General features: G+C 34.8%; 2 protein-coding genes across 2 annotated transcripts; one reads left to right on the top strand and one right to left on the bottom strand.

Annotated features, from left to right (window-relative positions):
- The first annotated feature begins 2,264 nt into the window (after nt 1-2,264).
- On the top strand, nt 2,265-3,461 carry LOC116403928 (uncharacterized mitochondrial protein AtMg00810-like). Its single transcript, XM_031885874.1, has one exon. The coding sequence runs from the start codon at nt 2,265-2,267 to the stop codon at nt 3,459-3,461; it is 1,197 nt and encodes a 398-aa protein (XP_031741734.1).
- Nucleotides 3,462-8,657: 5,196 nt separating this feature from the next.
- LOC101215274 (nudix hydrolase 18, mitochondrial) lies at nt 8,658-11,149 on the bottom strand. The gene is made up of 5 exons (XM_004140260.3): nt 10,702-11,149; nt 10,113-10,224; nt 9,920-10,003; nt 9,359-9,487; nt 8,658-9,265 (listed from the first exon to the last, which is right to left on the bottom strand). The coding sequence occupies exons 1-5, from the start codon at nt 10,800-10,802 to the stop codon at nt 9,134-9,136; spliced, it is 558 nt and encodes a 185-aa protein (XP_004140308.1). The 5' UTR covers nt 10,803-11,149; the 3' UTR covers nt 8,658-9,133.
- Between the last annotated feature and the right edge of the window lie 1,306 nt (nt 11,150-12,455).

Here is a 12,455-nt window from a genome sequence, read left to right as displayed (position 1 = left end):
ATGAACAAAGGGCGCAGATTTGGTGGTACCGATCGAGAAAGATGGCGAGGACGTGGTCGTGGCACTGAGCGTCAATATAGTGCGGGAAGCACTAGCAACACTGGAAATGACACTCGTGATAAAAGTCACATTAAGTGTTTCACTTGCAACAAGATGGGACATTACGCGTCGGAATGTCATGGAAAAGGTCGTGACGAGAAAGCTCATCTAACTTGTGTCGCTGAAGAAGAACCGACTTTGATAATGGCCATGTCCCAGGAGGGGACACGCACTAGATGTGATTAGGAGGATGCCATACTACTCAGCAAAGAGCGGTTGTTGCTAGAGATGTATTGCAACGACAAGAATGGAGAAAATAATGATGTTTGGTATCTAGACAACGGTACTAGTAACCACATGACTGGCCATCGTGAGAAGTTTCAAGAATTAGATGAAAGCTTCACTGGGAGGGTGAAGTTTGGCGATGGATCAACCATTCAGATCATGGGAAAAGGAATAGTCATGTTCGAGTGCAAAAACGGTGATCAGAAGGCTCTCCAAGAGGTGTATTACATTCCAAAATTATGTAGTAACATCATAAGCCTCGGACAAATGACAGAAAACGGAAACAAGGTGCAAATGATAGAAGATATCATGAAAGTGTCTGATAGGAGTGGAAAGCTTTTGATGTCGGTGAAGCGAACTGAAAATCGTTTGTACAAGATAACTTTGAAGACACTCAAGCAAGTCTGCCTTCTAACAAGCCTAGAAGATCCAACATGGTTACGACATGTGAGACTTGGGCATGTAAATTTTCATGACTTGAAGCTCATGGGGGAGAAGAAATTGGTAGTTGGAGTACCACTAGTTACTCAACCGAACAAGTTATGTGAAGCGTGCGTGATTATGAAACAAGCCAGATTGCCCTTCCCCCGTCAATCAACATATAGAGCAGATAAGCCATTAGAACTCCTCCATGCTGATATATGCAGACCGATTTCACCATGTACTCTTGCTGGACACAAGTATTTTTTGTTGATCGTTGACGATTCCACGAGATGGATGTGACTGTATATGTTGGAGGCAAAAAAGTGACGCATTTGAAGCATTCAAGAAATTCAAACTCTTAATGGAGAACAAGACGGAGTATAAGATCAGAACGCTCCGGATGGATCGAGGTGGTGAGTTCTTATCTGCAGAGTTCACTCAATTTTGCAAAAAAAGAAGGAATCGAACGACACATCACCGCTCCATATTCACCAAAACAAAATGGCATTGTAGAGCGTCGTAACCGCATCGTAATGGCGATGACGAGATCACTCCTCAAAAGCATGCATGTGCCTGCAAAATTTTAGGGAGAGACAGTGAGACCCGCGATTTATTTGTTAAACCGTCTTCCAACGAAGGCCCTTGGAGAACGCACACCATTTGAAGCTTGGATGGGGAGAAAGCCAAATCTTGCACACTTGAGAGTCTTTGGTTGTATGACATATGTAAAGAACACAACCCCTCACCTCAAGAAACTCGACGATCGAAGCTCACCAATGGTATATTTTGGTGTTGAAGAAGGATGCAAAGCCCATCGCTTATATGAACTAGGCCGTCGAAAACTACAAATTAGAAGAGATGTTCTTTTTCAAGAGAATCTTGAATAGGCTTGGAACGAAGTTGTTAGTGACGGTAAGGAGATTACAAAATTTCAAGTGATGGACCAATTTTATTCTGACGAGTTCGAAAACTTGGAGGATGCAGAAACTGGGGTTGAAAATGTCTTACCACATGCAACTGAGATACCTGCGATTGGAGAGACCAGTCCATCTCCTCCATCGACGAACATACGGTCCGTCTAAGATCTCTCAATAACATCTACGCCAACACAGAGGAAGTTGTAGGTGGTGATGAACAAGAGAATGAGGTGATGATGGTAGTGTCCGAAGAACCGACTTGTTACCAAGAAGCTGTTACAGAGGGTCGCTGGTACGAAGCAATGGAGAACGAATTAAAATCCATTGAGAAAAACAACACATGAAGTCTGACCGAGCTTCCACTAGGACACAAACCCATTGGTTCAAAATGGGTGTTCAAATTGAAGAAAGACCCTAATGGAGAAGTTGTCAAGCACAAAGCAAGATTGGTTGCTAAAGGCTATGTACAAAGACAAGGCATTGACTTTGAAGAAGTTTTTACACCGGTTGCAAGACTTGACACCATTCGAGTCATTCTTGCACTCGCTGCAAACCAAAGTTGGGAGGTACACCATCTAGATGTGAAGTCGGCATTTCTCAATGGAGAATTGGAAGAGGAAGTATATGTTACTCAACCAGAGGGTTTTGAGGTTCCAAATGAAAAACACAAGGTGTATAGATTGTCAAAGGCTCTCTATGGAATTGAGGCAAGCTCCACGAGCTTGGAACATTCGACTTGATAGGAGTCTCAAAGATCTTGGTTTTAGAAAATGCACTCAAGAGCAAACAGTCTACACAAGAAGAGAAGAAGAGGAATGTGTTCTTGTTGGAGTGTATGTTGACGATCTCATTGTAATAGGAAGTAGCACTGAAAAGGTTAATAAGTTCAAGCAACAAATGATGGCCAAATTTGAAATGAGCGACTTAGGCCTTCTCTCTTACTACTTAGGAATTGAAGTTGAACAACAGATAGGTCGAATCCTGCTCAAACAACCAACTTATGCCAAAATAATTTTGTCCCAGTTTGGAATGGCTGATTGCAATGCCACAAAGTACCCGATGGAACCCAAGGCACAACTTCACAAAGAAACGAAAGGAGCACCAATTGATGCTACGGAGTACAGAAGCATCGTTGGTTGTCTTAGATACTTACTGAACACAAGGCCAGATCTTTCATATGCTGTTGGGATGGCGAGTAGGTATATAGAAAGGCCTACAACCATGCATTACAAGGTGGTCAAGCAAATACTCGGGTATTTGAGAGGGACGATTCATTTTGGGCTCACTTATACGAAAGGTCCCAGAGAATTCAATATATTCGGTTACTCTGACAGTGATTTAGCCGGTGATCTCGACGGGAGGAAAAGCACAAGTGGAATGACATTCTACTTAAACGAAAGCTTGGTTTCATGGAATTCACAAAAGCAAAAGACGGTGGCACTCTCATCTTGCGAAGCCGAGTTCATTGCAGCCACTACCGCAGCTTGCCAAGCATTGTGGTTAAGATGCCTTGTTAGCGAGATAGTCAGAATGGAGCCAAGGCCGATAACATTATTTGTGGACAACAAATCCGCGATAGCTCTCATGAAGAATCCCGTATTTCATGGTCGCAACAAGCACATAGATACACGTTTTCATTTCATTCGAGAGTGTGTCGAGAATGGACAAATTATCGTTGAATTTGTCAACACTGGAGAACAACGAGCCGATGTTCTGACTAAAGCATTGACCGGAGTAAAGTTAGCTGCTATGCGTCAACTACTTGGTGTTCGTAACTTAGAATCATGTCAGAATTAGGGGGGTAGTGTGGGCTATTAATTTGCCATGATCTTCCTAAATAGGTGGAAGAATTAAGTTATTCTTCTATTTATTGTTTTTGGTTATTTGTTTTTTAATTATGTCCAAAGTTTTAGCAAGCACTATGTTAGTGGGTTACTAATTTTTGCTTCTTTTTAGACTATAAATATTAATCCATCAAATTGAATAAAGGTAAGAAGTTCCATTTAATTTTCTCTCCCTCTTGGCAATATATCTTACAAAGTATTTATCTTTGCTTTCTTCAAGAAGAGTGCGTGAGATTTTACAGATCGTTTGTTGTAAAACCAACATTCTTTTCTCAGAAATCTCTTGTTCTACAGTTTCAAATCATTCTTCATGCTTTTTGCCATTTTCTTATGCTTTTCTAGGATGATGCTCTGATACCAAAATGTTGGATCCCCATTACCATCATCAGACCAACATACAGATTCACGATGAAAATGATACAATTCTTTATTGATTATAGTAATGTAGGAATAACAATGAAAAAAAAAATAGAATTGAACAATACTTTCAATTCAAGGAACAAAACTCTCTCCAAATGTGTTACCCTATCTGTTAAGGATACAACAGAAATGATTCTACCATAAAACTAATTGACTTTCCCTCCCTTTTAGTTTTCTATTTATATCACTTCCTTCTATCCCTTGGTCCCCCCTTCAGTTACGGTCTCCTTCACCGACTTATTTCCTTTAGTCTTTTCCCTTCTACTGTATTGATGAATTATTGGTTGTCTAACACAATAATGATATAGAAACTTGGGCACATTTATCACTGATTTTGTTACTGTTCGATGGTGTGATTTTTTGCTTTTTCTTTTTACTTGTGCTATGTCATTTCACAGGCCAGATAAACCATTCAATTTCTTTTAGATTGCACTGTTTGATGGTGTGAATTTGCTCCCTTTTCCTTTTACAATGTTAAGGATACAACTCTTAGTGATAAAAAAGATAAGCATGGAAAGGCTATTTGGGACGATACAACTCTTTAATACATTCATACAAATGTGCATTGCCGAAACTTTAAATGGAAACAGGCCTAATCATCATTTCAATAAAATTGGCTGGAAAAGTTTGATAAAGAACTTTAATGAAAAGAGTAGAAGAAATTATGACTATAGACAGTAGAAGAACAAATGGACATCACTGAAGAAAAAATGGCAAATTTGGAACAAATTGGTGGGAGTTGCAACAGGATTAGGATGCAATCCTTGAAGACAAACTATTGATGCACCTGATGAGTGGTGAAATGAATAACTAAAGGTGATCTTTGACATTTTCTATAAATTATGATTTTCAATTTAAATTCAAGTTAATGGTAGAATGAATAGTGTGAAAATACTATTATTGTTTTATAGGCAGTTCCAGAGGTAGCGAAATATCGCGCAAAAGGGTTACAAAACGTAGAATAGTTGGATATTCTTTTTAAAGATGTTGCAGTAACTGGACAATGTGCATAGGCCCCATCTCAAGGTCTTTCATTTAATCCTACGTGTGATAGAGTTGGAGGGTTTACAGATGATACAGTAGGGGAGACGGAGGTCAATTATGAGAATGAAAATGTTGAAAGTACGGCTAATGCTGTTGATGCAAGTGAAACTTGTACTCAAGGGAGAGAGAAAAGGAGGAAAAAAATTGGTTCAAGAGTCGGGTCTTCTAAGATGTCAGTCAAGTTAGATCGTCTGTGTGATGTTATCGAGTACAGAAGAAGAGATTTGCCAAGTTGCAATATTAATTCTTGAAGTAATGAATACTTTAACAAGCTTGCCTTGGATCGTAGAAGCTTCACTGAAGTTTTTAGCAAAAGAGAAAATAGTGTAATTTTTGTTGCTATAAAGAAGTCCGAGACAAAAATTGAATGGCTAAGCAAAAAAGAGTTTAATATTAATACTTTTTGGTGTCTTGGTTTTTTAGGTGTTAACCTCTAGTCTTCTTTAGGTGAAGACTTCAATTTTCATTTTCGAAGATGAAAATATTAATGGGTATTGTGCTCTGGAGTTTGCTCTTTGATTATCTGTTGGAGGAGATTTATTTGGGATTTTTCAATTTGTGAACATATTTTTTTTCTTTTCATTTTGGAAGGATAATGAATGTCCTCTTCAGCTGAATTTCTGTTTGATTATTCATGGGGTTTATATGGGTTTATATTTAGGCTAATTGAGAAGGTGTTGCTCATGACTCATGCACGTATCTTCTTCACGGAAGATTTAGGAAGGCCTTAGTTAGATTTTCTCCATCCATCCAAAGGTTTGCTTTTAAAGTTTTCATATTAAACTTTGCATTGTTTAATAATCTTTATAAAAGCTAAGGCCTTTTGTATATGGATATCCGCAAATGATAAGATGTCTAGGGCCTTATAAAAGAGAAAAATATCATCTCCCTGACTTTCTAACTTTCGACTCGAGAACCAACCAAGAGGTAAGAAAGAAATATTTAATCATAGGCATTCATTTTTAAGATGTACGATTGAGAGGGCATTTGCTGTTTGAAAAAGTAGATGGCAAATGTTACACCATATACATATTTTTTCTTTTGATAAACATGTAAAGATTGTTATTGTACCAATGAGTACACTTTGTAATTTTATAAGAAATCGTTCTACAACTAACTTTGAGATTAAGCCTTTTGATGATGACGAAGAATTGCTCCCTCAAGTGATGACAGAAATGAGTTGAGTGTTTATGAAGAAATTGAAGTACCTTGTTGTGGAAGGAGAGAGGGAGAAAATTGCAAGATTTCTTATATCTCGTTAATATTTTTGTTATATTGTTTGCGTTTAAATAGAATAATATATAGTTTAAGTATTTTGGAGCAATACAAGCTTCTACATTGAATGAGATATATGTTTTGAGTTTTCTTTTATTTGAAATATGTGCATTTTTTTACATCACATATCAATTGCATATACTAATTTAACAATTTAATAAATTAAAAAATAAATGAATAAAATTAGATATTATTTATAATTATTTTTTAACAAAATAAACTTTCAAATATAAAATACCTTCATGATAATTTGATAGTTTTAAAATCACTTTTGGTATAAAAAATAAATTATTGAAAATAAATTTTAAATATATAAAAATCAATTTTAAGAGTTTGTTATCCAACATAAATTTTAGGAGCATTTTTAAAAATAGCAAAATAAATTAAAATATTTACGAATTATAGCAAAATTTTGGATTCTATCACTATAGCATATCAATGACTATGAATGATAGAATTTTTTAGAGGTTGTAAATATTTTGTTGTTTTTGAAAAATTTTCTAAATTTTATTATTTAAAAATTAATTGTACAAAATCAATTGTATCTAAATCTTTTTCTCTAAAATCACTATTTCAAATATCACCTCCAAACAAGCTCTTAGTGATCGAGACAGATATGTTTTTCCAAATGTGTCAAATAATATAACGGATCATACTCGAAGAACTAGTCTTGGTGGCAAGTTCAGGTCGATCAAAGGGAGCACACTGATTCTCAAACAAATTAATTCTAGACTAAAGGTAACCTAAGGGGGTTTTTGAGTATAGTTGTGAGAGAATGAAATTGCAAAGATGGAAAACCAAGAAAATTTTATATGAAAAAGGACCTAGCTTGGATTGTTGCGGTTTTTTCCTTATCCCAATAATTCATTCATCGAACAATCATTACTTAATCATATGTAATCTTCACCTAACCAATTCAATTGAAGCTGCCAATTAGGTTGTTCTAAGGTTCCAATTGTTCTAACCTAATAGCATGCAATACTAAATTTTCCAATTAGCATTAAGTTCGCTTAGGTAGAATGCCTAATTTTTCATAGTCTAATTGACATTCAATAGATTGGGTTCTAAGTTGGATAGAATCAATGTATATCAGCTTAGATTTACAGGCTAAACTAACCTATTGCTTTTACCAATTCTTATTTACTTGTCACGGGTTAAAGAATTTACTGCAAAGCTATAGTTACACATGATTCATCGCATGCGTTCAGCATATACCAATGTTCATTCAAAAACTAAATGAAACCAAAGATTACATACAAGTTAAGTTTAAGTTCTCATGAACTAAAAGACAAAGGAAGAATCTAACAAAACCCAAGTTAGAAACGAGTACCTTTTCATCCACATTTCAGATGATGGGGAGATGTTCGATGACTCAAAATGCATGAAAGAGTACAGAAAAATAGAGAGAACAAAAGTATTTAAAAGAATGTTCAGGCGTCGCAACACTCAAGGGCAGCACCACAACACTCAACTATCACGAGCGTGTCTTTCGCTTCCAAAGTTCAGAGGGTGCCATGGCACCCAATGGCAGCGTCGCGATGCTTGACCATGTACCACGAATTATATCTCTGCATTACAATGTCGCGGCACCGAGGCTCCAATTACTAAATAGGGAGTTTTTTTTATCTGTTGTTGTAATAATATCTAATAAACAAGAAAAAGAAAATAGCATGATGTGATATTAAGAGGAGAATATGTAGCAAACTTATATTTAATTTACACAAACTATCAAAGCATAAGACTTAGAATCATATAACTTGTGAAGAGAGTTAGAATTTGATAACTTGTTTAGGTGGGCTTCCCCGTTTACCCAAAAGTCTTGTTGAGTGCAATGTGAAAATTGTCAAAAGAATCTCTTCACTCGTATTTTTTGACTTTTTCCAATCCAATTATCAAATTTGAATGGAGTGATCGAATTTGTTGTTTTTACAATTTAAAAATTCAAATGACATGAATCTCATTTAATTAATTTTTTTACTATTGATGCAGGCAGCCGTGTGAAAAATTTACAAAGGAAAGAAAGAAAATAAAACAAATTAAAAATGTAAATAAAAAAGATCAAAATTAGAAAATATCAACAAATACCTTATCCTCCATAGAAGTTAAAAAAAGAAAGAAATTATCATGAAATAAAATGGAAAGAGAGAAATTATTTCCTTAAATTTTGGGAATGGTTATTAAAGCCCTAAGAAGCCGTATTTATTTTTCTATAATTTGAAAAGTTTGGGAATAATCATAGACTACAGCTTTAAGGATTAACAGATGTTTAGAAATAAAGACACATTTAAGAAATCAATCCTACCTATTTCTTTCTTTTATTTTTCCAAACAAGAAAGTAATAAAACTGTTTTTCTTTCCTATTTAAATTATAACTATACATTTATGAGAAAAGATAAAAGATGTCTTCTTCTTAAATTGAAAAGTGAAAATGAGAGGTTATGAATATGGATTAAAGTTTTCAAATTGACAATGACAAGAAGAATAACTATTACACATCGAAGTCTGATTGAATTTTTTTTCTTATAAAAAAAAAACAGAAACTCAAAAAACAAAGAAAAAGAAACAAAGCTTGTGATCACAATCAATTCTCTGTTCTTCATCTTTGTGTAGGAAAAAAAAAAAGTTTCCATTTCTTCAATCAGACTTCCTGTGGTGTATCTTTGAGCCGCATGATTCTACCAAATATCAAGAAAATGCAGACTTCCAACTAGAAAATCTCTTTCCTTTTCCCCTTCTTCTTCCATACTTCTTCTTCCCTTTAATCTTCCTAAAATATTAACTTCCCCTTTTCTCAGTACTTTCTTCTCCTCAAATGTAGCCTTTCACCAAATTCTTATTTACACGAAAACCGTTAAGGCAACACACTAGAAGCGAACTCCATCTTCACTAGCTCAACGAGCACGGCATAACTTCCTCCATTTGTTGCTTCTTTTGGGATGAAAGTCGTCCTACCAATATATCCAACGCTTCCTTCATCCACCAATGCTGGCAAACCTCCCGAGCTTCGTGAGCACTCATCTATTAAGTAAACCAATTGAAAACCGTTAAGTTTTAGATTATGAAAAGGGCAGCATGAATGGATGAGTTTTTAACAAGGGGGATGATGAATACCCAAACTCGTTGTCGAAAATTCTTTTCCGGCCAAAACTCCAGCTGCTCCTTGACAAGTAGAGGAAACATGTATCCTTCATAGAAAGTGTCATAGGTTTTGCTCTTGAAACTCCAACTCCCCAATTCACCCTGCAAATCAGATTTCGAGTTGAGAATTCGCATCCGAAACGAGAAGCAATTTTCAACCAAGATGAAGGCAGGAAGACAAACACTAGTTGACTTTTTCTCCTTCAGATTGGATCACAATCACATCATAACAAATTGTTAAGTGTAGAAAAAAAACAGAACAGCTTCTAGATCTAGAAATCTTCAAGAGTCAACAAAACAAACTCGAGAACAAATTTTTTCCTCGAACGTTCCAAACAATCGGGTTCCGGTCCATGTTCTTTACCACAATTAGTGTAAACTCAGTCTAATCTTCCATTTTCTAATCTTAAAACATTATTTATCCACATCCAAACAAGAGTAACCCAAAACTACTCAAAACCACAAAAACCTTTACCACCTTTTACAAGAAAAAGACAAATAATATGATGTCTAGAAAAGGAGAGAGAGATAAACCTGAACAATTCCTCTAACGCCAGCTTCCTCAAGTGTTTCTCTTGAAGCTGCCTCAGTAATAGATTCATCAGTTTCCCAACCTCCCTGTAATTTGTAAAATTAAGGAGTTCAATTACTTTTACACATCTGTAGAAAAACAATGAACCAATTTTTCATAAAAACCCAGATCTGAAAATCTCTCCAATCTTTTTACCTTTGGGAACAACATGCCTTTCCCTTTCTGTGAGCTAATCACAAGCACTTCCAATTCCTCTATATTATCCAAAGTACTTTTCTTAGTAGTCTTGTACCTATAAGGAATGCATCTGCAAAAAATTCCCAATAGCAAATTTTAATCAAAATTTGTTTAACTAATTTAAAAAGGAAAAAAAAAAAAAAAAAAAGAGAAGAAAAGCATATCCATTCCATGGAGGAAAAAATGGGATATTATTGTTAGCCACATGTAGTAGATTAAGACCCATCAATTTCTGAAGGGACCCATCAGAAAATGATTAATGGTACAACACAAACCAATCCGATAGCAAAATAAGAAAATGGATCCCAAGTCTTATCCAAAAGACAGGATTATTTCATCAAAATTGAAAAAACAAAAAATGGCATAGGCTTTCTTGTTCATTTGAAAAAGGGGTTTGAGAGAACAATCCAAACAATATATTTTTAAAAAAAAAAAGAAAAAAGAAAAAAGCAACAAGATGAGGCAAAATTGAAGGAAAGGATAATCCAAAGTTGTTGATAATAACAAAGAGAAAGAGAGAGAGAGAGGGGGGGCAGGGGGGAATTACCCAACAACTTGGCGGCGACCCCTGATGTCATAACGCTGCAAATGCCTTCCAGTGCGAGAAACCAAAGAAACCATATTGTCTTGAGAAACCAAAGCGACCATGGTTGTGAGTTTAGAAAAGAGAAAAATGGGAAATAAAGAAGAAAAAGAAAGGAAGAGAGGAGGAATTGGAAAGAAGAACAGCCAAGAATGTGTGGGAAAGGAACAAAAATAAACTTTCCAAAAGAGAAAATAAAAAAAGGGAAAAGAAATAATAGAGGGTTTTAGAAGGAGGGGAGGTTAGTTAGCAAAATGTTGTAATTTGTGAAGAAATGGAAAAAGAAAAAGAAAAAGAAAAAGAAAAAAATAGTGTTGAATTAAAGGGAGAAAGGGAGAAAGGGAGAAAGGGAGTGGTTTTTGTGTTGTGGATTCAGATTTGAGTGGACATCCTTGAGGAAACATCACACCCCAAATCACCCCTTTTATAATAAAACCAAACCCAACCCAAAGGGCCACCCATCCAGTTTCATTATTCTCCTACGTGTCGCTGACTCACCGCTTCTTCCTTTCTCTCTTCTTCCTCTACTACTACTACTACTGTTACTACTACTACTACTACTACTACTTCTCTCCATCCAATTTTTTATGCCTTTCACTTCTACCCAACACCCCTTCAAATTTCACCTCATCAAAACTAATCTTAATATTTTATCAAATACATTTACTACCTGCCATTGCTTCATTACATACATTTCCTTTTTCAATTTCTATATTTTTAATAACCTAAACTATATTCCAACTTTAGTTCTTCTACTTTTTTCCCTCTTTTTATTTACCCTATTTACTTTACATAAATTTTATATACAATCACACATATTTTATCCACTTTTTCTTTAAATAACCTTTTCTTATCACTCAACAATCTTACTATAAATTTTTAAAATAAGTCCACATAGTATATTTTTTAAATTCCAACACATTCATATTCTTTTCTTCAATCATATATTAGTGGTCAAAATGGAAAACAAATCAAAGCTAGTTTTATTTAGAATTAATTTTTTAAGTTATTTATAGAGAAAGAATGTAAGGAAAAGAATAAAATAATAGAAAAAGAAAATTGTAAGGGAAATTTTCAAAAATAGCAAATGTTACAAAATACTATCACTCATAGTTATTGATATGTTATAGTAACGAAAGATTATTATTGATAGAAACCAAAATTTTGCTATAGCTTGTAAATATTTTAATTTATTTTATTATTTTTAAAATTTCTCCGAAAGAAAATTGATAAAAAAAGAACAAACAAAAAGTAAATGAAAAATTGAGGGAGGAGGGAAGACCCATTTGGTGCATTAGGAATTTTTTTTCCTTTTTTTTTTTTTTTATAAAAAATGTCCACCCTTAATTCATTTTAAGTTATTTCCTCATCCATTTTCCATCCATTCTTCTCTACATTTTAGAGTAAATTGAAGAGAAGAAGTAGAGCATCCATTCTTCTCTACATTTTAGAGTAAATTGAAGAGAAGAAGTAGAGAGAAGAGGAAGAAGAGATCTTGTGTTTTAGGTTGAAAAAGATAGAGGAAAGCTCAAGAAATGCAACCATTGCAGTTTTTTGTTTCATTTGTGATACCCCTGGTTCTTAATACTATTCAAGCTAACATAAGAAGAACTAAAAGAAAAAGTCAGATCACACGATTCTCGACTAAAACTAAAGAACCTCTTATTTTTCAAATAGCTCAAACTGTACAAGTTGAATTAGAAGTTCTATTTGGAATA

This window comes from Cucumis sativus, chromosome 5, assembly GCF_000004075.3.
Source record: "Cucumis sativus cultivar 9930 chromosome 5, Cucumber_9930_V3, whole genome shotgun sequence".
Taxonomy (NCBI): Eukaryota; Viridiplantae; Streptophyta; class Magnoliopsida; order Cucurbitales; family Cucurbitaceae; genus Cucumis; species Cucumis sativus.
Note: the sequence above shows the minus strand (reverse complement) of the source record. Positions and strands in the feature narration are given on the sequence as shown.

Coding starts and splice junctions, on each gene's coding strand:
- LOC116403928 (XM_031885874.1), top strand. CDS start 2,265: ATGGAGAATTGGAAGAGGAAGTATATGTTACTCAACCAGAGGGTTTTG.
- LOC101215274 (XM_004140260.3), bottom strand. CDS start 10,802: ATGGTCGCTTTGGTTTCTCAAGACAATATGGTTTCTTTGGTTTCTCGC. Junction 10,225..10,701: donor GGTCGCCGCCAAGTTGTTGG/GTAATTCCCCCC, acceptor AATTTTTTGCAG/ATGCATTCCTTATAGGTACA. Junction 9,266..9,358: donor ATTTTCGACAACGAGTTTGG/GTATTCATCATC, acceptor TTTACTTAATAG/ATGAGTGCTCACGAAGCTCG.